At 43.5% G+C, this 24,309-nt stretch overlaps 1 protein-coding gene across 2 annotated transcripts in view; it reads left to right on the plus strand.

The window, feature by feature from the left end:
- The window catches only part of POLR3A (RNA polymerase III subunit A), a 37,837-nt gene that overhangs the window by 2,574 nt on the left and 10,954 nt on the right, over positions 1–24,309 (plus strand). The window contains exons 5-24 of one of the 2 annotated variants that reach the window (XM_039340792.1): positions 1,325–1,479; positions 2,717–2,956; positions 3,375–3,537; positions 3,693–3,829; positions 5,070–5,173; positions 6,355–6,496; positions 8,254–8,394; positions 9,774–9,843; positions 10,666–10,793; positions 11,589–11,727; positions 12,529–12,693; positions 14,012–14,184; positions 15,505–15,616; positions 16,895–17,013; positions 17,770–17,907; positions 18,871–19,041; positions 20,078–20,191; positions 20,655–20,690; positions 22,430–22,516; positions 23,775–23,857. In XM_039340792.1, the coding sequence (XP_039196726.1) occupies positions 1,325–1,479; positions 2,717–2,956; positions 3,375–3,537; positions 3,693–3,829; positions 5,070–5,173; positions 6,355–6,496; positions 8,254–8,394; positions 9,774–9,843; positions 10,666–10,793; positions 11,589–11,727; positions 12,529–12,693; positions 14,012–14,184; positions 15,505–15,616; positions 16,895–17,013; positions 17,770–17,907; positions 18,871–19,041; positions 20,078–20,191; positions 20,655–20,690; positions 22,430–22,516; positions 23,775–23,857 (2,617 nt within the window). The remainder of the gene's footprint in view (positions 1–1,324; positions 1,480–2,716; positions 2,957–3,374; positions 3,538–3,692; positions 3,830–5,069; positions 5,174–6,354; positions 6,497–8,253; positions 8,395–9,773; positions 9,844–10,665; positions 10,794–11,588; positions 11,728–12,528; positions 12,694–14,011; positions 14,185–15,504; positions 15,617–16,894; positions 17,014–17,769; positions 17,908–18,870; positions 19,042–20,077; positions 20,192–20,654; positions 20,691–22,429; positions 22,517–23,774; positions 23,858–24,309) is intronic. The other variant, XM_039340793.1, reaches the window with a different exon arrangement.

The following is a 24,309-nucleotide window of genomic DNA, read 5'->3' on the forward strand; positions in this document are numbered from 1 at the left end:
CAGTGCTTTACAGCCCTCTCTAAGCGGTTTTGCAAAGTCAGCCTGTTGCCCCCAACAATCTGGGTCCTCCTTTTCGCGACCTTGGAAGGATGAAAGGCTGAGTCAACCTTGAGCTGGTCAGGATCGAACTCCTGGCTGTGGGCAGTGAATTAGTCTGCAATACTGCATTCTAACCACTGCGCCACCACAGCTCCTTCCTTCCTTCCTTCCTTCCTTCCTTCCTTCCTTCCTTCCTTCCTTCCTTCCTTCCTTCCTTCCTTCCTTCCTTCCTTCCCTCCCACTTAGCAATAGCACTTAGACTTATATACTGCTTCACAGTGCTTTACAACCCTCTCTAAGCGGTTTTACAAAGACTGTTGCCCCCAACAATCTGGGTCCTCATTTTACCGACCTCGGAAGGACGGGAGGCTGAGTCAACCTTGAGCCAGTCAGGATCGAACTGTGGGCAGTTGACAGAATTAGCCTGTAGTACTGCATTCTAACCACTGTGCTACCACGACTCTTTAACCCTTTGCTGGGGAAAGTTGTCAGGTTCAGCTGTGAATCCTGTGTCCTTTCAGCAGCTCCAAAAAGGCTCCACACTCTTTTGCACTACTCAGGTGACCCTGAGGACACAGACAAACCCCCAAGTGGCCTCAATGACTCTCCAAAAGAAGGCAAATGACCAGCTGGCTGCAAGGAGTACAAATCCTTCCATTCCACACCATCCAGTCAGAGCTGAAGAAGCTTCTTAAATGAGAAAAAAAACGAGAAAGTCCAGTTGCCTCCTGAAAAAACACCTTTGGGACATTTACGTGACACTGTTTCAAAGTCTATACATTATTATATTTTAGGCTTCAGATGTTTCTGCGTCTTCAAGCAAGGTGTCATTTTTATTGTCAAGGGGATTTGCAAGGTTGTTCGTTTGAGTCAGTCTTGACAAATCCCTGCGGTTTTCTTGGCAATATTTTTCCGAAGCGGTTTTCCATTGTCTCCTTCCTAAGGCGCAGAGGAAGTAACTGGCCCAAAGTCAGCTGGTTGGCTTACCCAGCTTCTAGCCAATGTCTTTAACCACGTTACCAAATTGGCCATCTTGAACGTTAGCATTCCTGACCAAAAAACCCAACAACAACTTGAATTGAACGCATTCATTCTTCACATACTGGAAACAGTAACAGTTGCACCATCTTTCTACATTTCTGGGTGGTCTCCTTAACGGCGGGAAACTCTTTCCATTTGTGTGTGTGTGTGTGTGTGTGTGTGTGTGTGTGTGTGCCGAGCAGCAAATGTTCAAGGAAAGAGCGAATTAGTGTCAACCTTGACTTGAACCCTTGTTCCCTTCCAGGTACTGTGAAGAAGTGTGGCTTGCTGAAGATAATCCACGAGAAGTACAAGACCACCAAAAAGATTGTGGACCCCGTTGTGTCTCATTTCATTCAGTCTTTCGACACGGCAATAGAGCATAACAAAGAGATTGAAGCTTTGCTGGGGAAAGCCCAGGTGAGCCCCAAGACACCCCAAACCATATGTTAGCCCGGTTTCCCCTTCTCTGCGGTAGTCCAGGTTTCTGTTGGCATGTGAGATTCCCATGGAGGTTTGTGTGCCTTGAGCGCTGACTTGTCTTGAAGCATCACAGGAGAGTAAACGATCTTCAATGTCGTTTTTTTGTAGGATTAGGAAAGTACAAGTAAGTAGTTCTCGGGTTACGACCACAGTTGAGCCCCAAATCTCTTGTTAAGTGAGACATTTGTTAAGTGAGTTTTGCCCCATTTTATGACCTTTCTTCCACCGTTGTTAAATGAATCATGGCAGTTGGTAAGTTAGTAACGGTTGTGAAGTGATTCTGGCTTCCCCCGTTGACTTTGATTGTCAGAAGGTTGCAAAAGGGGATCACACGATCCCGGGACACTGTGACCGTTGTAAATGTGAGCCAGTTGCCAAGTATCTGAATTCTGATCACGTGATGCTGCAGCGGTTGTAAGTGTGAAAAATGATCACAAGTCACTTTTTTTTCAGTTTCATCATGACTTCAAACATTGTTTGTTTGTTTGTTTGTTTGTAGGGTTAGCAGACTACAAGTCGTCCTTTACTGACGGCCAGAACTGAGCCCAAACTTTCCGTTGCTAAGCAAGGTGTAGTGAAGTGAGCTTTGCCCCATTTTACAACCTCTCCTGCCACAAGCTGTTAAGTGAATCACTGCAGTTGTTAAGTTAGTAACACGGTTGTGAAGTGAATCCTGGCTTCCCCCTGAGTTAGCTGTGGCGAGTTGGCTATACTAAGTTGACCACGGCCAGTTGGCTGTATTGAGTTGGCCACAGTGAGTTGGCTGTAGTGAGTTGGCCATGGCACGTTGGCCGTGGCAAGTTGGCTGTACTGAGTTGACCACGGCAAGTTGGCTGTATTGAGTTGCCCATGGTGAGTTGGCTGTAGTGAATTGTCCACGGCAAGTTGGCTGTATTGAGTTGGCCGTGCTAAGTTGGTTATGGCGAGTTGGCTGTATTGAGTTGGCCGTGGCGAGTTGGCTGTACTGAGTTGACCACGGCAAGTTGGCTGTATTGAGTTGGCTATGGTGAGTTGGCTGTAGTGAATTGGCTGTACTGATTGACCACGGCAAGTTGGCTGTATTGAGTTGGCTACGGTGAGTTGGCCATGACGCGTTGGCCGTGGTGAGTTGTCATAGACCCCCATGTAGGGTGACTGGGCAAAAATGTGACCCTCTTGTTTCTGAATCTTCCAGGAGAACCTGAACCCACTGATGGTGCTGAACATCTTGAAGAGGATCCCTGCAGAAGACATCCCTTTGCTCCTGATGAACCCCGAATCAGGGAAGCCTTCCGACTTGATCCTGACCCGCCTTCTGGTTCCCCCGCTCTGCATTCGGCCCTCCGTGATCAGCGACTTGAAGTCCGGCACCAACGAGGACGATCTAACGATGAAGCTGACGGAAATCATTTTCTTGAACGATGTGATCAAAAAGGTGGCTTCTTGTTTTGCTTCCTGCAGCCTACAGCGAAATAAAGCTTTTTTCCCTTTGGTTATTTGGTTTTTATTTACATTTTCTCCCCCCCCCCCCGCACTTTCAATTTAAAAAATAAAAAAGGAAATAATTCCATGTTGTTGCCTTTTAAAAAAAGGATAAAGAAAATTGGTCATATATTATTACGATACCCTTCTTACCCCTCCCCTCTCTCTTTAAAATATGATTTGTAAAAAATGGAGTATTTAAGCCTTTTATTTAAGGCTGTTTAAGTATTCAGTCCTTCTACTTGCTGCACATAATGTGCTAACTAGAGTGAAACTTTGATTATATGCAACCAATCGTTTTTTAATCTGTCTTTTGTTTTGTTTTGTTTTGTTTTGTTTTGGCTTTTTCGGCTGGTTCCTGTCCGTTTCAGCATAGAATATCGGGAGCCAAAACTCAGATGATAATGGAAGACTGGGATTTCCTGCAGCTACAATGTGCCCTGTATATTAACAGCGAACTTTCCGGCATTCCCCTCAACATGGCGCCCAAGAAATGGACCAGAGGCTTTGTTCAAAGGCTGAAGGGGAAACAAGGTTGGTCTTAACCTGTCTCCATCTTTGTGGGCCCACCATAAGCCATTAATCCAAGTCTCGTTGTCACCTCTAGTCACCCTGGTAACATATGTGCAGGTCGTCCTGGGCTTGCAATATCTCATTTTCCCCTCTTTCCCTTTTTTTTAATTTTTCAGGCCGGTTTAGGGGAAACCTGTCTGGAAAGCGAGTCGATTTCTCAGGCAGGACGGTTATCTCTCCTGATCCTAACCTGAGAATTGATGAAGTGGCTGTACCTGTCCACGTGGCAAAGATTCTCACCTTTCCCGAGAAGGTAAGCAGGAATGACCTGCTCCCCTACTCTCTGTGGTGGTGGCCCTTTGGTGTAGAACAGTGTTTCCCAAACGTGACAATTTTAAGGCACGTGGACTTCAACTCCCAGAATTCCACAGCCAGCAATGGCTGGCTGTGGAATTCTGGGAGTTGAAGTCCACGTGCCTTAAAATTGTCAAGTTTGGGAAACACTGGTGTAGAAGCTCTCTCCAAGGTGCCCTCCATGAAAAATTTCGCCCTTTCTTTGACTCGAATTGAAACGTCGCCTAGGCTGCATTGACAGGGATAGGATCAAAATCACCTGAAGGGTTAGTACCGCTTTGCAACGTCTTGGGAAGGCCACACTTGGAATCCTGCATCCAGGTTTGGTCCCCACGATGTAAAAAAGATGTTGAGACTCTGGAAAGAGTGCAGAGGAGAGCAACAATGATAATTAAAAGACTGGAGGCTATAACATAGGAAGAACGGTTGCAGGAATAAGGGATGTCTAGTTTAATGAAGAGAAGGACAAGGGGGGGACAGGATAGCAGTCTTCCAGTATCTCAGGGGCTGCCCCAAAGAAGAGGAAATCAAGCTATTCTCCAAAGCCCCTGAAGGCAGGACAAGAAGCAATGGATGGAAACTAATCAAGGAGAGAAGCAACCTGGAACTAAGGAGAAACTTCCTGACTGTTAGAACAATTAACCAGTGGAACAACCTGCCTCCAGAAGCGGTGAATGCTCCATCACTGGAGGCTTTTAAGAAGAGACTGGACAGCCATTTGTCTGAAATGGTATAGGGTTTCTTACCTGAGCAGGGGGTTGGACTAGAGGACCTCTAAAGTACTTTTCAACTCAGTTAGTTTGTTCGCCTGTTATTCTGCTAACTGCAACCCAACAAGACTAAAATAAGTCAGAATTTATTTTTTGTAACGATGGGAGCATTATGACAGTTCCTGTCCCAGGTCTGGCAGTAGTCGTGGTGGTGGTGTTGATGCCGTATATTAGCCTTGACCTATTTATTACATTTTACATAATATTGACACGTTTATCTTATTTTGCCAACTCTTCAGGACATCCTCTATGTATCCTGTTCTTTAGGTCATCATAAAGGTTTTTTTTTTTTCCTCCATTACACATTGGAGCTTCAAAGGTGTATTCTCTCTCTCTCTCTCTCTCTCTCTCTCTCTCTCTCTCTCTCTCTCTCCCTCCCTCCCTCCCTCCTTCCCTCTCTCTCTCTCTCTCTCTCTCTTCCTGCTGCAGGTAAACAAAGCCAACATCGGCTTCATGAGGAAACTTGTTCGAAATGGTCCAGAAATTCATCCCGGTGCCAACTTCATCCAGCAGAGACATACACAAATGAAACGGTGCGGTCTTTGATCATAAGGGACATTTTTCTACTTCGCCGTCCCCTTGCTTCAGTCATGTATAACTCTATCCGGATCTCGGATGTAATTCAACACGATCTGGCTGCCTTCTTCCTGTCAGTTTATTTCATTTCTGTTGCAAAGGCCCCTTCTGTTTTAAACATGGGTACAATCAACCCCCATAAACATCCTTTTCCAGGAAAGCAGGGATGTGCCTCAGATGTAAAAACTGGATTCCAAATCAGGTCTAGTTTTAATTTAATTCCATTCACCACACCATTAAAAACGATCACGTTGTTGGATCAGCACTTTGGACAACCGAGTGTGTTACTCTTTCTCTTCCTGAAGAATTGAGTGCGCAACTGTTGCTTGTTAGATGAAGAACAAGTTTTAAGGGAGTCGTTTTTATTAATAAAGAAGGCATTTCTGAGGTGTAAAGGGGCGAGGTTTTTTTTGTTTTGTTTTTTGAGGGGTTTGGAAGAGGTAACCGTTAATTGACGAAAAATGATCCATTTTTCTACTATTTGGAAATGTTCTTACACAGAAGGGAACTATATTTCTCGAGAGGTTAACCCAGGGGTCAAACTTGGCCCTTTGATGACTTGTGGATGTCAGCTCCCAGAATTCCTCAGCCAGCCTCCATTTTGTTTGTTAGATGTAAGACAGGGGTCTTCAAACTTGGCCCTTTGATGACTTGTGGACTTCAGCTCCCAGAATTCCTCAGCCAGCCTCCATTTTGTTCGTTAGATTTAAGACGGGTCTTCAAACTTGGCCCTTTGATGACCTGTGGACTTCAGCTCCCAGAATTCCTCAGCCAGCCTCCATTTTGTTTGTTAGATTTAAGACGGGGGTCTTCAAACTTGGCCCTTTGATGACATGTGGACTTCAGCTCCCAGAATTCCTCAGCCAGCCTCCATTTTGTTTGTTAGATTTAAGACAGGGGTCTTCAAACTTGGCCCTTTGATGACTTGTGGACTTCAACTCCCAGAATTCGTGCCTGGCTGAGGAATTCTGGGAGTTGAAGTCCACAAGTCATCAAAGGGCCAAGTTTGAAGACCCCTGGGTTAATCTATGCAACATCAAGCAACTTCTAAAAGCCAAGCAGACAATGCTTCGCAATCTTCAAGTGCGAGTTTGAATCAAGTTCTCTACTTTCTTTCTCTCTTCCCCCCCCTGCTTAGGTTTTTGAAGTACGGGAACCGGGAGAGGATGGCACAGGAGCTGAAATACGGCGACATTGTAGAGAGGCACCTGGTAGATGGAGACATCGTCTTGTTTAACCGACAGCCTTCTTTGCACAAACTCAGCATTATGGCTCACATTGTAAGGGCATTTCTTTTAGCTTTTTAAAGCCCTCTCCTTGTTTGGTGGTCTTTAGGAATGAGACCCAGTGGGTTTAAGTAAGAGTAGGAGAAGACTGGGGCAGAAGAGGTGGTCTGTGTCGGACGTCAAACACAATCTGGGCAGTTGGCTTTGGGAACAAAGTTGTTTAATCACAGTATTGTGCTAAATTTGTAGACGGGGAAATTTCCTGAGAGTTAGAGCAAATAATCAGTGGAACTCCTTGCCTCCAGAAGTTGTGGGTGCTCTATCATCGGAGGTTTTTAAGAAGAGACTGGACAACCATTTGTCTGAAATGGTATAGGGTCTCCTGCTTGAGCAGGGGGCTGGACTAGCCCAGGGCGTTTCAACCAGTGGTACGGGTACCATCTGTGGTACATTGGCACCTGGCAGGTGGTACGCGACCATCCTAGAAAAGTGGTAGCGAGGGAGGGGAATGAGCTGAACCAGTGGCAGCACCGCACAAGCCTGAGCGAGAGACGGCTGGAGCTGCAGGGCTGTCAGGGCTCAGCGGAAGAGCCAGGATCAGCACTTCTTCGGGACTCTCAGGGCTCAGTGGAAGTGCCAGGATCAGCGCCAGGCTCCAGCTGGAGCTCAGCGCTGATCCTGGTGCTTCTGCTGAGCCCAGAAGAAGCGCCGATCAGTTGGAATGTTGCAGCATCTCCAGGGTCTTGTGATTTACATTCAGATGCTTGGCAACTGATTCATATTTATGACGGTCACAGTGTCCCAGGGTCTTGTGAAGTGACCAACACCTGCTGCAACCACCCAGCAGATGGGGGGAATAAAAAACAAACACCCCCCCACCCCATCCCTACTGCCAATCCTCAACAGAAATGCTCACAACAATGAAAACCTCGGACAGGAGGAAGAGCGCAGGCGGGCAGGTGTCTTGCTCGGCTGTGGCTTGGGGGGGGCACTTTTTTCAATGCCATTGTAACTTCGAACAGTCACTAAGCGAACTGTTGTAAGTCGAGGACTACCTGTACTTTATCACTTTTTTCCTTTTTTGGGGGGGGGTCATCAAGTTTTTGACACCTTGCTAGGCGACTGGTGGTCCTTGGATGTTGCCATATCCTAAAAGTGGTACAATGGGTGAAAAAGGTTGAAAAGCCCTGGACTAGATGACCTCCAAGGTCCCTTCCAACTCTGTTAGACGTTCAGCTGTCTGGTTTGGCAACTTAGATTTGGCTCTACTATTTACATAAATTAGGGAACAGTTAACTACTTATAATTAACTGTTCCCTAATTTATGTAAATAGTAGAGCCAAATCTAAGTTGCCAAACCAGACAGCTGAACGTCTAACAAGTATACACAGAGGTCGAATTTAGAATCATTCTTTTAGTGACCGAAGTTGCAACACGCCCCAAAAAAGTGACTTACAACCATCCTTCACGCTTACGACCATTGCAGCATCTCCAGGGTCACGTGATCAGAATTCAGATGCTTGGCCACTGGCATGGACTTAGGACGGTTGCAGGGTTCTGGGGTCACGTGATCCCCTTTTGCGTTACCTTCTGAGAAGACCAGTCCATGAGTCAACGCCGTTAAGCCAGGTTCGCTTAACGGCGTTGCCGTACGCCTGAGCAAATAACGTCAGTTCTCTTTTTTGTTAAAAGCTTCCCTCTTCCAAGCCAGAAAGACAGTCCGTTCCCATTATTCCTGTTGGTATATTTAGAAATCCTTTTGAGTATTTATTTTCCCCTCTTCCTTACCTTGGTTCGATGGTGTGTTCCAGGCTAGGGTAAAACCTCACCGCACTTTTCGGTTCAACGAATGTGTTTGCACGCCGTACAACGCCGATTTTGATGGCGACGAGATGAATCTTCACCTCCCTCAAACCGAAGAAGCGAAAGCTGAAGCGCTGGTCCTCATGGGGGTAAGTGGGCCTCTGATCTCGCTGGAGTAGCCACAGAAGAGACTTGAGAGATTTGCTATGGAGTTCTCCTGATTAGTTACCGCCTTCATGAGTTTAGGCTTTGTCAGGGCCCCAACGGTGCTTTTTTATTATTATTATTTTTCAGGAGGCAACTGCACTTTTTTTTTTCTTTGAAGAAGTTTCGCTCCTCATCAGGGGAGCTTCTTCCGCCCTGACTGGATGGTAGGAAGGATTTATACTCCTTGCAGACAGCCGGTCGTTTGCATTATTTCAGAGCGTCGTTGAGGCCACTTGGGGTTTTCCTGTGTTCTCAAAGTTGTCTGAGTACTACAGGAACCATTTGCGCTTCCCATTTGAGATTCAGGAACCATTTGCGCTTCCCATTTGAGATTCAGACAGCACAGACTCATCCCCAACAGGGACCCAGGGCAGAAAACATCCTGCTGCTGAGAAGGCTCCACACCCATTTGCACACTCAGATGACCCTGAGGACACCTTCAAAATGGCCTCAACGACTCTAAAAGGATGCAAATGACCAGCCATCTGCAAGGAGTATAAATCCTTCCATTTCCCCACCATCCAGTCAGAGTTGAAGAAGCTTCTTGGACGAGAAGCGAAACATCTTCAAAGGAAAAACAAAGTCCAGTTGCCTCCTGGAAAAAGCATCTTTGGGACAACCTGGATGATGGAGAACCTCCCTAGATACCAATGAGGTTGGTTCCGTTACGTCCACTTTGGTCCTGAGAGACTATGAGCACCACCAAGGAAGTTGAAAGAGAGAATCGAGTTAAGATGCTTCTACTGAGAATCTCCATAGAGACAAGGTTTTTTCCGGTGGTGCAAATTGATCTGCACAATTGCAGATGAAGCCAGTCAAATGAAGCCAGTCAACTCAGGTTTGGTCACGATACAAAAAAGATGTTGAGACCTTGGGGCGGGGGGGGGGAGTGCAGAGAAGAGCAACAAAGATGATCAGAAACTGGAGGCTAAAACATATAAAGAACGGTTGCTGGAATTGGTTATGTCTAGTTTAATGAAGAGAAGGACGAGGGGGGGGACTTGATAGCAGTGTTCCAATATCTCAGGGGTTGCCCCAAAGAAGAGGCAGTCAAGCTATTCTCCAAAGCACCAGAAGGCAGGACAAGAAGCGACGGATGGAGACTCATCCAGGAGAGAAGCAACTTAGAAATAAGGAGAAATTTCCTGACAGCGAGGACAATTAATCCCCTTATCTCAAGTATATCTTACAGTATATACTTGAACCATGACAATTAAGTAATTAGCTTCAAATGTGAGGATATGCACGATCTGATCTGATCAATTTCCTTTTCTGGGAGGAAATCTAGTATGGAAATTATATATATATTTTCTTTTCTCAGACCAAAGCAAACTTGGTAACTCCGAGGAATGGGGAACCGCTGATTGCTGCCATTCAAGATTTTCTGACAGGTTTGCATTTTAAATCATATTACCAATAGGAGTCACATTTTATTAACTTCAGTCTCAGATACGTCTTTGTAAAAATTTGGGGCATAATGGGAACATTTTATTTTGGTATTTCCAAACGGTTCATTTTTCCAATGTTTAGCAAAACAAAACAAAACCAAAAAAAAAAAAAAAAGGCCTGAGGGGAAAAACAGAAACTAATATCCCTTTTTTTTATTTTTATTTTTATTTTCACCTGAGCCTTTTAGGAAACTTATTGTTAGGAGAATGTTGAGAGTCTTTTGCTAATTGAAATAACATTTCCTCCTAAATTAAAAAATTAATACAATGTCACAGGGTTTTGTTTTTTTTCTGTTGAGAAGTTTGGTATCGAAGTATGTCTGAAATAGTTTCGTGCAGCATTGGACCCCACTTTTTTATTTTTATTTTTTAAGTTTTCCTTAAAACTCTCAGCTTTTGACCTAGTCTTTGCAATTTTATAAAGGTGAAAGAAAATTTGCCCGTATAAAGAAGGAAAGTGCCAGAGGATGAAATATTTTGCATCTCTTTAATAACATTTTTTGCACTTTTGTCTTCGTACCGTGTAAATTATCTTTATAAAATAAATACATCGGTTTTTATTTGGGGATTGTTTTGCATCCCTGTTCTGCGCAGTGTCATGGGATAAAAACCTGAGAGCTGATAAAATGCACCAGGCTTAATGCTTTTTCTTTCTTTCTTTCTTTCTTTCTTTCTTTCTTTCTTTCTTTCTTTCTTTCTTTCTTTCTTTCTTTCTTTCTTTCTGCGTTTTGTTGTGGAATTTTTTTTTTTAATTTCATACTTTAGGTGCTTATCTCCTCACGCTAAAGGACACTTTCTTTGACCGAGCGAAAGCGTGTCAGTTGATCGCCTCTATTCTGGTGGGCAAGGATGAAAAAGTGAAAGTTCGCCTCCCATCTCCAGCAATTCTTAAGGTCCGGCAGAGAGAGGGAGAGGATGAGGGAGGGACAGAGGGAGAGGAAGAGAGAGAGAGGAAGGGAGGGATACAGGGAAAGGGAGGGAGGACCGAGGGAGGCGGAGTGAGAAAGAGTGAGGGAGGAATGGGAGGAAAAAACGGATGGACAGGGAGAAACGAAGGAAGGGAGGGAGAAAAAGGGGCAGGATGAGAGGGATAAAGGGAGAGAGGGAGGACAAGAGAGGGAGGGACAGAGGAGAGAGAAAAAGGGACAGAGGGATGGAGGGAGAGAGGAGGGACAAGGGAGAAAGGGATGGAGGAGGCCAAGGCAAATCCACAGGGCAAAGACAAGACCAAGGCCCCAGCTGAGGAGACACAATCCAAAATTGGAGGCAAGAACACACAGCGAGGAAATGAACATGTTCCCAGCATCATTTTGCTCCCTTTGCTAAATAACTGCTTCTTGGTGCAGCTCATCAAGAGAGGTGAGGCTGCCTCCTCGCGAGCAGCCTGGCTGACCTTTGCGCCTGCCTCCTCTTAGCCTTTCGGATCTGGAGGCGGAAGTAGTTCTTCATCTCTTCTGGCCAGCTGCAACTGTGTGCCCTCTCCACTCGAGGCCTTTGGGCTTCCCAGCTGCAGTTGGGCCTCTCCTGTCTCTGGCTCAGCCAGCTGCTCATCTGGTTGCGCCCCTCCACTCCTCTCTCTCATAGCTCTCAGCTGCCAGCTCATCCTCCTCAGAACTAGCCTCTGGAGAGCATTCTTCCACATCCCTATTTATAATCCTTTCTTCTTGACCTCTTTTTTTTTTGTAAAGCCGGTCACCCTGTGGACAGGAAAACAGGTCTTTAGCATCATTCTGAAGCCCGGGGACAGTTGCCCAGTCAAGGCCAATCTCAGAACCAAAGGCAAACAATACTGTGGTAAAGGAGAAGATTTGTGCAGTAACGACTCCTGTAAGTAGTACGGCTCCCCTGATTTGTTGTTGTTGATCATTGATTGCTAGGATTTCTTGAAAAGATTTTGCTGTTCATTTTAGTCACAGACTTTTTTGCAAGCTGCGAAAAACAGGAATAGAATAAGAGTAGAGTAGAGTAGAATAGAATAGAATAGAATAGAATAGGAATAAGAATGGAATAGAATTAGAAATAGAATAGAATAGAATAGAATAGAATAGATGCAGAATAGATACGAATAGATACAGAATGGAATAGAATGAAGAATGGAATGGAACGGAATAGAGTAGAATAGAATAGAATAGAATAGAATAGAATAGAATAGAATAGAATAGAATAGAATAGAATAGAATAGAATAGAATAGATGCAGAATGGAATAGAATAGAACAAAGAATAGAATACAGAACAGACCCTGTACAGTGCTTAGAGCTGTAAAGCACCGTGAAGCGGTATATAAGTCTAAGTGCTATTGCTAGTGCTATTACTAAAAAGGTTGTGCAGCCTTTTTTAATTTGATTCCAAATGTGTGCCACAGTGTCTATAACAAAAGGTCAAAAATTGCTACCTGGACGTAATGAACCTTTTAAAGTAGCCATGTCTTCTCCCAGGCTCTGGCAGCTGCTGCAGAATACCGTAAAGATGCAGCTGCCTTTAAGAGTGGCGGACAAGTGCTCTCTTTCTATGCTCCAAAGCCCCTTTTTGGAATTATACTAAGAACGTGGCCCAGCCGGAGAAAGAAGGATAAAAAGCTGCCTCCTGTGGCATGTTTAGCTGGCCCACTGAATGCATTTGTGTTTCAGATGTCGCAATCCACAACAGCGAGTTGATGTCCGGCAGCATGGACAAAGGAACGCTGGGATCCGGATCCAAGAACAATATATTCTACATTTTGCTGAGAGACTGGGGCCAAGTGGAGGCAGCTGATGCTATGTCAAGATTAGCCAGACTTGCTCCTGTCTACCTGTGTAAGTATCTTGAACCAGGCTTTCGTCTTCATGGATGTTACCTTTTCATTTTCCCTGGTTCTTTCCGCTGTCGGTTTTTTACCTGCATGGTGATACAGTAAAAGAGGTTAGTTTAAGAACGTTGGATCGGCCCAATATTTCCCACTGAGTGTTAGAGAAGGACACAAATTGTTGTGCAGACTTTTCCAGGGTACCTGTTCTGTGCCCTTGCACCGCAGCAAAATAAAGATCTTATGCTGAGAGCGAGGAACAACTAAAGCAGTGATCTTTTAATGACAGAGTTGGAAAGGACCTTGGAGGTCATCTAGTCCAACCCGCTGGTCAGGCAGGAAACCCTATGCCATTTCAGATAAATGGCTGTCCAGTCTCTTCTTAAAAACTTCCAGTGTTGGAGCATTCACCGCTTCTGGAGGCAGGTGGTTCCACTGGTTAATTGTTCTCACTGTCATGAAATTTCTCCTTAGTTCTAGGTTGCTTCTCTCCTGGATGAGTTTCCATCCGTTGCTTCTTGTCTTGCCTTCAGGGGCTTTGGAGAAATAGCTTGACCCCCTCTTCTTTGGGGCAGCCCCTCAAATATTGGAATCATCTCACCACTTGTATTTCTTTGTATTGTTACTCTTGTGTTCCTTTTCTTTTTGGCTTAAGAGGCCTAAATCATTTTCATTCTTCTGATATTGCTCACAAAGCTCTTCAGCAGTAGAATTCTGATCTTGGAACATCTCCAGGAAAATTCTACACCAAATAGAGTATCTGCCCCCCTGGAAGACTTTACAAGTTGTAATTCCATTACCTGCCAAAATAAAAGCCAAAAAAAGTAATATGAATGCAATTGAAGAATGAAACTAGACATATCCTTCTTCTTTAAAACACGAAGGCTGAGTTTAACCCATTGCCTTGAACAAAGCCTTTATAATCATGATTGGTTGATCAAGCCAGAATCGGTTGGTTTTATACAGCACACTAAGCCAAAATCACATTATGGCTTTATGTAAACAGCCCAGATGATGATGGAGTTGTCCTTGATTAGTTTCCATCCGTTGGTTCTTGTCCTGCCTTCAGGTGCTTTGGAGAAGAGCTTGACTCCCTCTTCTTTGGGGCAACCCCTGAGATAGTGCAACCCTGCTATCATGTCCCCCTCGTCCTTCTCTTCATTAAACTAGACATTAAACTAAACTATTTGTCAGAATAGGGTGACCCAGTGAAATTCTTGGAAGCCACAGCCAACCAAAGGATCATCTCATGATCATCTCATGTAAATTGTTGTCTTTTCCTGCAGTGTGCTGATATAGACATTTGATCTTTCTTTGCAACCGCCTAGCTAATCGGGGATTTTCCATTGGAATTGGGGATGTCACTCCCGGGCAAGGCTTGCTGAAGGCAAAATATGAACTTCTGAATGCTGGCTACAAGAAATGTGATGAATACATCGAAGCCTTGAAGACTGGTAAGCTACAGCAGCAGCCTGGCTGCACAGCAGAGGAGACACTAGAGGTTAGTCATAATCCCATTTTTATTTATTTTATTTATTCTTTTTATTTATTCTTTTATTAAACGTATCGGCCGCCCATCGCGCCCTCAAGCGGCCCCTTGCTGACTTCCAGTAAGATAAAAACTAACAATGCAAAACTGTTTAAAATATTAAAGTGATGAATATTAACATCAAAAATAACAAAAATAACTAAGGAAGGAAGCAGTGTATAAATTAATGAGTAATGTTCATGTCAAGTTCAGACATGGGATCCAGCAAATAAAATAACAAAACAACAATAAACAACAACAACAATAATAATAATAAATTCACCATCAGTCAATTGTGAAAGGCGGCCTTATTAGGAACTGCTTCCATCCTGCGACGATATCTGTAATACCATCAAACATCCACATCTGCCTATCCCAGGTCCTGGGTAAGGACTCGATAGACAAAAATGCCAAATCCAGTCTGAACATCTGGCTGACTGTGCGATGATCCATAATAATAATAACAATAATAACAATAACAACAACAACAACAACAACAACAACAACAATAATAATAATAATAATAATAATAATAATAATAATAAAGTTGGAAGGGACCTTGGAGGTCTTCTAGTCCAACCCCCTGCTCAGGCCATTTCAGACAAATGGTTCCCCAATCTCTTCTTAAAAACCTCCAGTGTTGGAGCAGTTTTACCTTTAGCAGCATCGTAAAGTCTGCAATGGGCGCGACATAGCCATTACAATTCATATTTATTATGATTTGAAATTGAAGAATGAGGCCACTCCTCTTGATTCCCCTTGCCAAAGAAGCTATGTTTTCTTTTAGTTCAGAAAGAAACCCTGCAGGACAGATTTCTTACCATTAGTAATCACTCACTGTCTTACCCACTGGGAAAATTCAGAGCAATTATTTATTTATTTATTTATTTATGAGACTTATATACCGCTTTAAGTGCAAGCACTCTCTAAGCGGTGTACACCAGTAAGCAATGTATATATATAGTTACATTGCCCCCAACAATCTGGGTCCTCATTTTACCTACCCCGGAAGGATGGAAGGCTGAGTCAACCTTGAGCCGGTGAGATTTGAACTGCTGACCTGCTGAACACAGTCAGCTAAAGTGGCCTGCAGTACTGCACTCTAACTGCTGCGCCACCTCGGCTCTTTAATTAAATCTTTTTGTCCATAATTGTGCGGCATTTTCATTCAATTCCAAACAATACATATTGGGCTGCTACCTCAAGAATAATGTCAGCGTCCGATTCGAATAAGTGAAATGAAAATGGTCCAATTCTTGCAAGCCTGGCTGGTTAATTGAGTCTGTTTGCTAGGCCCTGATTCTGAAGGAGCTGTCCGTTATCCGAGACCATGCTGGCAGTGCCTGCCTCAGAGAACTCGACAAGAGTAACAGCCCCCTCACAATGGCTGTGTGTGGGTCAAAAGGTAGGGTTGATCCTTCAAATTAGCACCTATCTCTGTGACCAATAAATAGATTCTGCTTAGGTATAATTATTGTCTCGTTCCCAGCAGCAGGAGTTGGTGGCATCCATGCAGAGGCAAAGTTCTAGCTAAGAGAAATCAGTCTAGTTCAGGGGTAGGCAACCTTGCTCTTTTATGACTCGTGGACTTCAACTCCCAGAATTCCAGCACGGCTGGCTCAGGAATTCTAGAAGTTGAAGTCCACGAGTCATAAAAGAGCCAAGGTTGCCTATCCCTGGTCTAGTCTAAGTTGGAAAGTGGACCGCAAGTGGATAGCTCTGTTTTATTGGTTGAAATTCTTCCTATTGATATGAAAAGAAGTTGGAGCTCCATTCTAAAGCCAGGTGTAACGTTGGCCATAGCCATGGCCGGTAGCACGGACAGTTATGCTTTATCTACTTGGAGGAACTGGGTTGACCATTTTGATGGAGAGATGGAAATTCAGCTGGGAGATACATATACATTTTTACCGATCTCGGAAGGATGGGAGGCTGAGTCAACCTTCAGCCGGTCAGGATTGAACTCCTGACAGTGAGCAGTGAATTAGCCTGCAATACTGCATTCTCTAACCACTGTGCCACCGCGGCTCCTAAGTTAAGTTGCAGCACGGAAGATTTAATTAAGCCTATTCACAAGAATCTAGTTCAGGGTCCTCAACGTTGGCAACTTTAAGACTTGTGGACTTCAACTCCCATCTTTGCTGGCTGAGGAATTCTGGGAGTTGAAGTCCACAAGTTTTAAAGTTGCCACGGTTGAGGAGCCCTGATCTAGTTAACTAAAATTAAACACTAAATTGGTGCCAAGTAGGGGTCAACGGAATTCAAAGGGGTTGAACTTGGATTATTTAGGCAACATCAGGACTCTGAGCTAATGACATGTTTAACTCTGCCTCCTCCCCCAGCTTTGCCTGCTCTTCTCCTACACAGTTCGCCCTAAAACCCTGAGATTTTTTTTGGTAGGCTCCTTAACCATTAACCAGACTTGGCCATATTTTGTTTTCGTTTTGTTTTGAAGCTCAGCTGGTGTGGTCACAATTAGAGGCTAAGATCCTCACCAGAAGCACTTATTTATAATTAGTGCAACATTGTAGGATCATGAAACAAGCTTTCTCTATAGACTTTTGATGCTTTACTTATCGTAGTAGAGTAGGGGGAACAGTGTGATAACTTGTTGCTTTCGGTCACGAGGGAAAGAGGCTGCTGACCTTTCCTGTTGTCATTTTCTCTTCCCCCCCCCCCATAGGATCCTTTATCAATATATCCCAGATGATTGCTTGTGTAGGTCAACAAGCTATCAGTGGCTCACGGGTGCCCGATGGCTTTGAAAATCGATCCTTGCCTCATTTTGAGAAGCATTCCAAGGTAAGGAGCCTGAGACTTAGATAGGACTTCGGCAGTATTGTGGAACGAGGCAGTATGGGTTCAAATCTAAGATATGATGAAGGTGGGCTTTTGATCCAGCTGGTGCTTCCTGTAGATTATACACACTGTTCATGTGGCGTTTCCGAAAAATTCACGAGGCTAGGCAAAGATATTGGATAGCTTACCAATTCTGATTACAACCGTGGGTCCTTTGAATTACCCGTATATTCTGGCGTATAAGGCGACTAGGCGTATAAGACGACCCCCAACTTTTGAGAAGATTTTCAGGGTTTAGAAAGTCATCTTATACGCCAGAAAATACAGTACAATATTGAATTTCTGTTTATAGATGAGCACAATAGGAACTCCTTTGCTGCTAGAAAGCTTTGTCCTGTTAGTGCTTATTTCTGTAAAAAAAAAAAATAGGGCTGGCCACTAGGGGGCAGATTGGTTTTAAATTCAGAGAACAGCTACCCGTATATTCCTGCGTATAAGACGACCTCTGACTTTTGAGAAGATTTTCAGAGTTTAGAAAGTCGTCTTATACACCGTAAAATACGGTAGATTTTGTCCCTCTTCCAAGTTATACGCCACCAGAAGCCTTCCGATTTGATCCTCGTGGGAAAACCTAGACCGATGTGCTTAACAGCCAAAGGGCAATTTGACTCTATACCCACCAGTACTATTATATTAGCCAGGCTGACCGTGGAAGTAAACCCTACAGCAATATATTTCAAAAGTCTTTTCCTCTTTCAGCTTCCAGCCGCTAAAGGTTTTGTTGCCAACAGCTTCTATTCCGGGTTGACACCCACTGAATTTTTCTTCCACACCATGGCGGGACGGGAAGGCCTTGTTGATACAGCTGTAAAAACAGCTGAAACAGGATACATGCAGGTAACTGGAGGCTCTTGTCTATAGGAGAACTATCTGGATAGCCAACTAGAAGGGTTTATTCTCCTTTAAGTCAAGGATTTTTTTTCCCCTGCCAACAAATTCCAGTCTCTCGTCTCCATTCTGGTTTTGGGTCTGAGGGTAAAGAAAGAAAAGAAATATGGAAAGAACAAACTGTTATATCCAGTTCTTTGCTGTGGATGGATGGATGGATAAGAAACAACCGCCATAACTTGTTCAGGGATGATTATGTCATCTACCTGGACTTAGTTAGCTTTCGATCTTTTTTATTTATTTAATGGGGACACTCAAGTTAATTTTTCCTGGAAGTTCCTATGGCCTACATAATGCTAATTAAAGTTTTCTGAGACCTTGATTAAAAAAATAATAATTACAAGCAGCCTAATTAACAAAACCCTGGGTGTTACTTAATAACTTTGGTCCCTTAAGGAACTTGAATAGAAGGTTATCTTTATAATTACATTTCAGTTTAGTAGACCTCTTGGTATAAATCACAAATGCACAATGTATTTCCAGATAGATAGATAGATAGATAGATAGATAGATAGATAGATAGATAGATAGATATAGATAAATAGATAGATAGATACATAGATACATAGGATGGATAAATAAATACATAGATGATGGATGGATGGATGGATGGATAGATAAATAAATAGATGATAGATGGATAGATAGATAGATAGATAGATAGATAGATAGATAGATAATGGGTAGGTAGGTAGATACATACATACATACATACATAATAGATACATAGATATTTTTATTTTCTATTTAGCTGTATAACTGAATAAACATTCTCCTAGCTATTCAAAAACAGGAAGTAGACCTCAAGTCCTTTTATGGTAGTTAGTGGGAACTGGTTACCCTGCCCATCTTGACTAACATTCCACGTCTGTAACTGTGTCCTGAAGAGGCTCTTTCTCCATCTTCTCCCAGAGACGATTGGTGAAATCCCTTGAAGATCTTTGTTCTCAGTATGACTTGACCGTCCGGAGTTCAACGGGGGACATTATACAGTTCATTTACGGTGGGGACGGCTTGGATCCTGCAGCCATGGAAGGAAAGGACGAACCCTTGGAGTTCAAGCGCGTTCTGGACAATGTCAGAGTAAGTCTTAGCCCCAGGGCATCTTTTCTGAAGAAGAACAGTCTTCTGGATGTCCACCAAACCATGAAGGCCTTGGACTTAAATACTGATTGTCCCCGTCATAGTTTCATGGATTCTGCAGCTGAAATGCCCTGCAAGATTCTTAAATCAGGGGTCCTGGGTGCTCTCTGAGCTTGCTTGTTTTCTTGCAGACGTTTTATTACCCTAACTAGGTAATATGATCAGTGCTAGAAGAGAGTGTGGGTTATGGGGAGGAGGAGGAGGAGGAGAGGACTGTGGGATCCTTGGTGCTCTCTGAGCTTATTTATTTATTTATTTATGAGACTTATATACCGCTTTAAGTGCAAGCACTCTCTAAGCGGTGTACACCAGTAAGCAATGTATATATATATTTACATTGCCCCCAACAATCTGGGTCCTCATTTTACCTACCCCGGAAGGATGGAAGGCTGAGTCAACCTTGAGCCGGTGAGATTTGAACCGCTGACCTGCTGAACAGAGTCAGCTAAAGTGGCCTGCAGTACTGCACTTTAACTGCTGCACCACCTCGGCTCAGCTTGCTTGTTTACTTGCATTTGCTTGTTTTCTTGCAGACGTTTCATTACCCTAACTAAGTAACTTCATCAGTGCTAATAAGGAGTGCTGTTTGCTATAAATTAATATTCTGTTTGCTATAAATTAATATTCTGGTGTCTCGCCTGTCTGCCTAAAGAGTCTGCACAGAAAACGAAAGTAATTTGCTCCAGGTACAACATCGGTACATATCAAACAGCAAATAGATTCTTAAATCTTGCAAGGTTTTTATCCGATGTTGTTTTAGGAAACCGCTTTCAGAAAGAATCAAACAGCAGCAGCAAAGCTCTTTGAAGGACCTGGGTCAGGATTATTATTATTATTATTATCATTTGCATCAGATGGTTATATTTGCACAAGAACGCTGAGCCACGTTCATTCGTAGGGAATATTGAATTTTTCTAAGGAACCCAGACGTAAAATAGCGCTGTAAATTGATCTGTGTGCGGTTCTGTGGCTTTAGGCCGTGTATCCCAGCCGGAGTGAGCCCGCGCTGAGTAAAAACGAATTGGTGCTGACGGCTGAATCCATCATGAAGAAGAACGAGTTCGTTTGTTGCCAGGACAGCTTCCTGCAGGTATCCTTTTATTACGATCCCCTTTTCCCCCCAAAGATCTTTTTTTTTTCATAAAAGGCGTGGCCCTCTTTAGAACTCAAAATGAATGTCCTTCTATTCTCATCTTGATTATTCAATAAACGGACTTGGGGTTAATAATGTAAGTTGGCATCTTCCTTTCCCTTGTTTCCCAAATCTTCTCAGAAATTGCTTGTTTTGTCAACCCCGGAACCGATAAAAGATTCCTAAATCTTCCACTTTTAAGACAGGAGAGGACTTTATTTGTTTTAGAGTCCTTTGCCTGAACGTGATGTCGATATCCAAAACTGGACGTTTGTTTCAAAAGCCAAAAAACAAAAGAAAAAACCAAAACTAAACTAAGTTGCAAAAACACGCTTGTTTGTTCGTTTTGTAAAAGTTGAGAAGCGTTAACTTCAACAACAGCAAAACACACTACTTTGCTTTTTCCTGTCCGTTCTTGAAGGCTTTAACTGAAAGTGGCTATGTGGCCCATAATAAGGTAATTGACGCATGTGTGTGTGCGTGCGTGTGTGTGCGGGGGGGGGTGCTGTGTGGACTGTGCACAGATTATGCCGAGGCTCTTAATGCACTGCTTCATTGAAAGAGACAGAATTTTATTTAGGAGATATTCAGGAAATCTATGGAGATTCTCCATCATCCAGATGACGGTTGTCCCAAAGGTGCTTTTTTCCCCCTTGAAAACATTTCGCTTTTTATTCCAATGTTTTCAAGGGGGGGGGGGGAAAGGAAGAAAGTTCTATTGCCTTTTTTTGGGGGGGGGGGAAAGCACCATCGAGACATTTAAGAAGTCAGTAAATAAACCCCAAACTTTTAATTGTAACTCCTAAAAATGTACAATGAAGTCACACCTCAACGTCTATCTCCACGCGTGTGCTGTTCCCGAATAAACAAAATTGAAGATGCCACTAAGTTGCCGGCTTCGTTCTGTAGCTCTCTGTCCCAGTTTTCCATCCTGTCTCCATTATTCCAGCCACAAAACTGCTTTTCCAGGAGCGACACACTTTCCGTGTGAAGTCTAAATTGAGATACACATTAATATGGCTTTTCCAACTAAAATTTCAAGTCTTAACTGCTTGGAGTGCCTCTTTCTTTTTTGGTGACTCTTTAAAATCGGTCTGATTGCTTGGCTGTTTACAGAATCTTGCCCCGTGCATGTTTGTTCAGCAGAAAATCCTGTTTGAGTTCAAGGAGGCTGACAACGTTGTTCAGTTTGTTTCCTGCTCCAGTCGTTGTGTGACTCTCGCCTCAGAGAGAGAGAGAGAATTCTCCCGTTCCCGAAAGCCTTTCCTGTATGGTCTTTGCAAAATGTATATTTTTTTTTCTGTTCTAAATATTATCTGATTGCTCGCCGAGTCTCCCGTTTCAAAGCAAGAACCTGCTTGAGGAGTGCCTGGGCCCCGTTCCCAACACACTAAAACAACAAGCATGCTAACAAGGCTACAAGAGTGTTGTGTTGTTCCTCAAACAGGAACTTCTTTTTGTTTTCCTTCTGCCTCTCTCTTTCCCATTACCTTTTCTTTTTCTGTTTTTCAATTTCTATTTCTTTGTCTTTGTCTTTTTTTTTCTATTTCTTTTTCTTTTTTCTTCTTTTAGTTTTACTTTTTTTCCCATTTTCTTTTCTTTTTCTGTTTTTCCTTATAAGTGTCTTCTCTTGTTTTGGCATTTTCTACCTTTTTCAAACAGTAAGAGAAGACAATTCTAAGGGGGCTGGACTAGAAGACCTCCAAGGTCCCTTCCAGCTCTTTTCTGGTCCTGATTCTATAATATTTTATTTCCGCTTGCTGAGCAGTTTTTGAATGGTGGTGTGAAATGCAGTCAACTTTTTAATTCTTTTTTTTTATGGATGGCCCAGTAGGTGGCAGCACTTCACTGGCTTGACTGAGGACTAAGAAGCTAAGCAGGGTCAGCCCTGGAAGTACTTGGATGAGAGACTACCATCTCACAAGGACGTAGTCATAATTGGGAAGTAGAAAAGAAATTCTATTCAAGAGTCATAAGCAGTGGCAAACCACTTCTATATTGTCGGCAAGACAACTGCATTGCCTTAGAAAGTCTGCAGGGTTTGAGTTTGACTTCCATTTTTTTTGGGGGGGGGGTCTTTTTTCTCCTAACCACTTACATAAAGTACTGTTAAATGTCAAAGCTGCTGGTGGCCTTACATCACTAACGGGCAGAAACGAAGCACAGAGCTGAAACCACGTGAATTCTTTATTGCAGGAAATTAAAAAATTCATCAAAAGCTTGTCGGAAAAGATCAAGAAAACCCGGGACAAGTACGGCATTAACGACAACGGCACGACAGAGGTAGTCCGCAGAATGGGCGCGTTCTGTGGTTTGGGATGTATAGTTTGGGCGATGGAAAAGGGGAACTCACAGCTTGAATGAATCCAGGTGGTCTGAATCCAGGTGCTTTTAATACTGAATTTCCCTCTTCCATCTTAAATTCTCTGGATGTGCCCGATTGTATGTCGGTGGCTTTCAGGGGGTTTAGCATGAAGAGAACTGGAGGAAATGAAGAGAAGGACGAGGGGGCACATGATAAGCAGCCTTTCAGTATCTCAGGGGCTGCCCCAAAGAAGAGGGAGTCAAGCTATTCTCCAAAGCATCTGAAAGGGAGGACAAGAAGCAACGGATGGAAACTAATCCAGGAGAGAAGCAACCTAGAACTAAGGAGGAATTTCCTGACAGTGAGAACAATTAATCAGTGGAACAACCTGCCTCCAGAAGTTGTGAATGCTTCATCACTGGAGTCTTTCAAGAAGAGATTGGACAGCCATTTGTCAGAAATGGTATACGGGTTCCTGCCTGAGCAGGGGGTTGGACTGGAAGACTTCCAAGATCTCACTGTCAGGAAATTCCTCCTTAGTTCCAGGTTGCTTCTCTCCTTGATGAGTTCCCATCCGTTGCTTCTTGTCCTGCCTTCAGGGGCTTTGGAAGACAAGTTGGCCCCTTGTTCAAAGCTCCTGAGGAAGAACAAGAGATTTGGTGCCCCTTTGAGCCCTAGGCAAAGAACACAACACCAATTAGGGGACAATTGGTGTAGGGGACAAAAAAGCTCTACAGAGAATCATTAAAACTGCCCAGAATATTATCGGATTTCAGCTACCAGCCCTGGACAACATCTTCGAATCTCGTTGTTTGAGAAAGTTGTATAACATTCTCAGGGACTCTTCCCATCCTGCTTACAATCTCTTTGGACTGTTGCCTTCTGACAGAAGATACAGAACAATTAAAACTCGGACCACCCGTTTTCTGAATAGTTTTTATCCCAGAGCTATAAATGCACTCAACAATGAACTAAAGGGCCACCATCATTGAACTGTTGGACAGTATTATTTGGTCTGTTGGGTGGATGTTTGGGTGGTCTTAGGGGTGGGGAATTGGAGTGGGTGGGAATGTGTTTGGGGATTATGTGTGTGGGACCTGGTCTTTGGGTGTCATGTAAATTTCGTTGCATGTGTACACTGTGTATACACATACGATGACAATAAAGTTATTATTATTATTATTCACTGCCGTATTGAATATATTTCTAATTGTCGTGGCATTTCATTCCCTTTAGCCCTACGTGTTATACCAGTTGGACCGAATCACTCCAACCCAATTGGAGAAGTTTCTGGAGATCTGCAGAGAGAAGTATATGAGGTAGGGGAGGAAAAAAAAAAGATTATTTCCGATGCATGAGTTTGTCCTTAAAAAAAAAAAAAAAAGGAGGATGCTAGTCTTGGGGCTATCATTGATCTGTGATTCGATTTGATTTGATTCAGCAAAGGTCCCGCCTGCCTTCAAGTATTTTCATTGGGATTTAATGGATGGTGACAGCTGTCATCCGAATCTCCTGTTTGCTTTGCTGCAAAAGGTCTCTTGCTAAAGATACTCTGGGGCATTAGCTTCCCTCTATTGTGGTTAAGAAATGTCATTCGAGAGAAATGGCTTCCTCGTAGAATAACAAAGTTGGAGTATGATGGATTTGACCCAACCAGACAGAATAACAGTTGGAAGGGAGCAGCAGACCCTAGACCAGGGGTAGGCAACCTTGGCTCTTTCATGACTCATGGACTTCAACTCCCAGAATTCCTGAGCCAGCCATGCTGAGG

This window comes from Crotalus tigris, unplaced genomic scaffold (assembly GCF_016545835.1).
Source record: "Crotalus tigris isolate CLP2741 ecotype Arizona unplaced genomic scaffold, ASM1654583v1 scf7180000017753.6788120, whole genome shotgun sequence".
Lineage (NCBI taxonomy): Eukaryota > Metazoa > Chordata > Lepidosauria > Squamata > Viperidae > Crotalus > Crotalus tigris.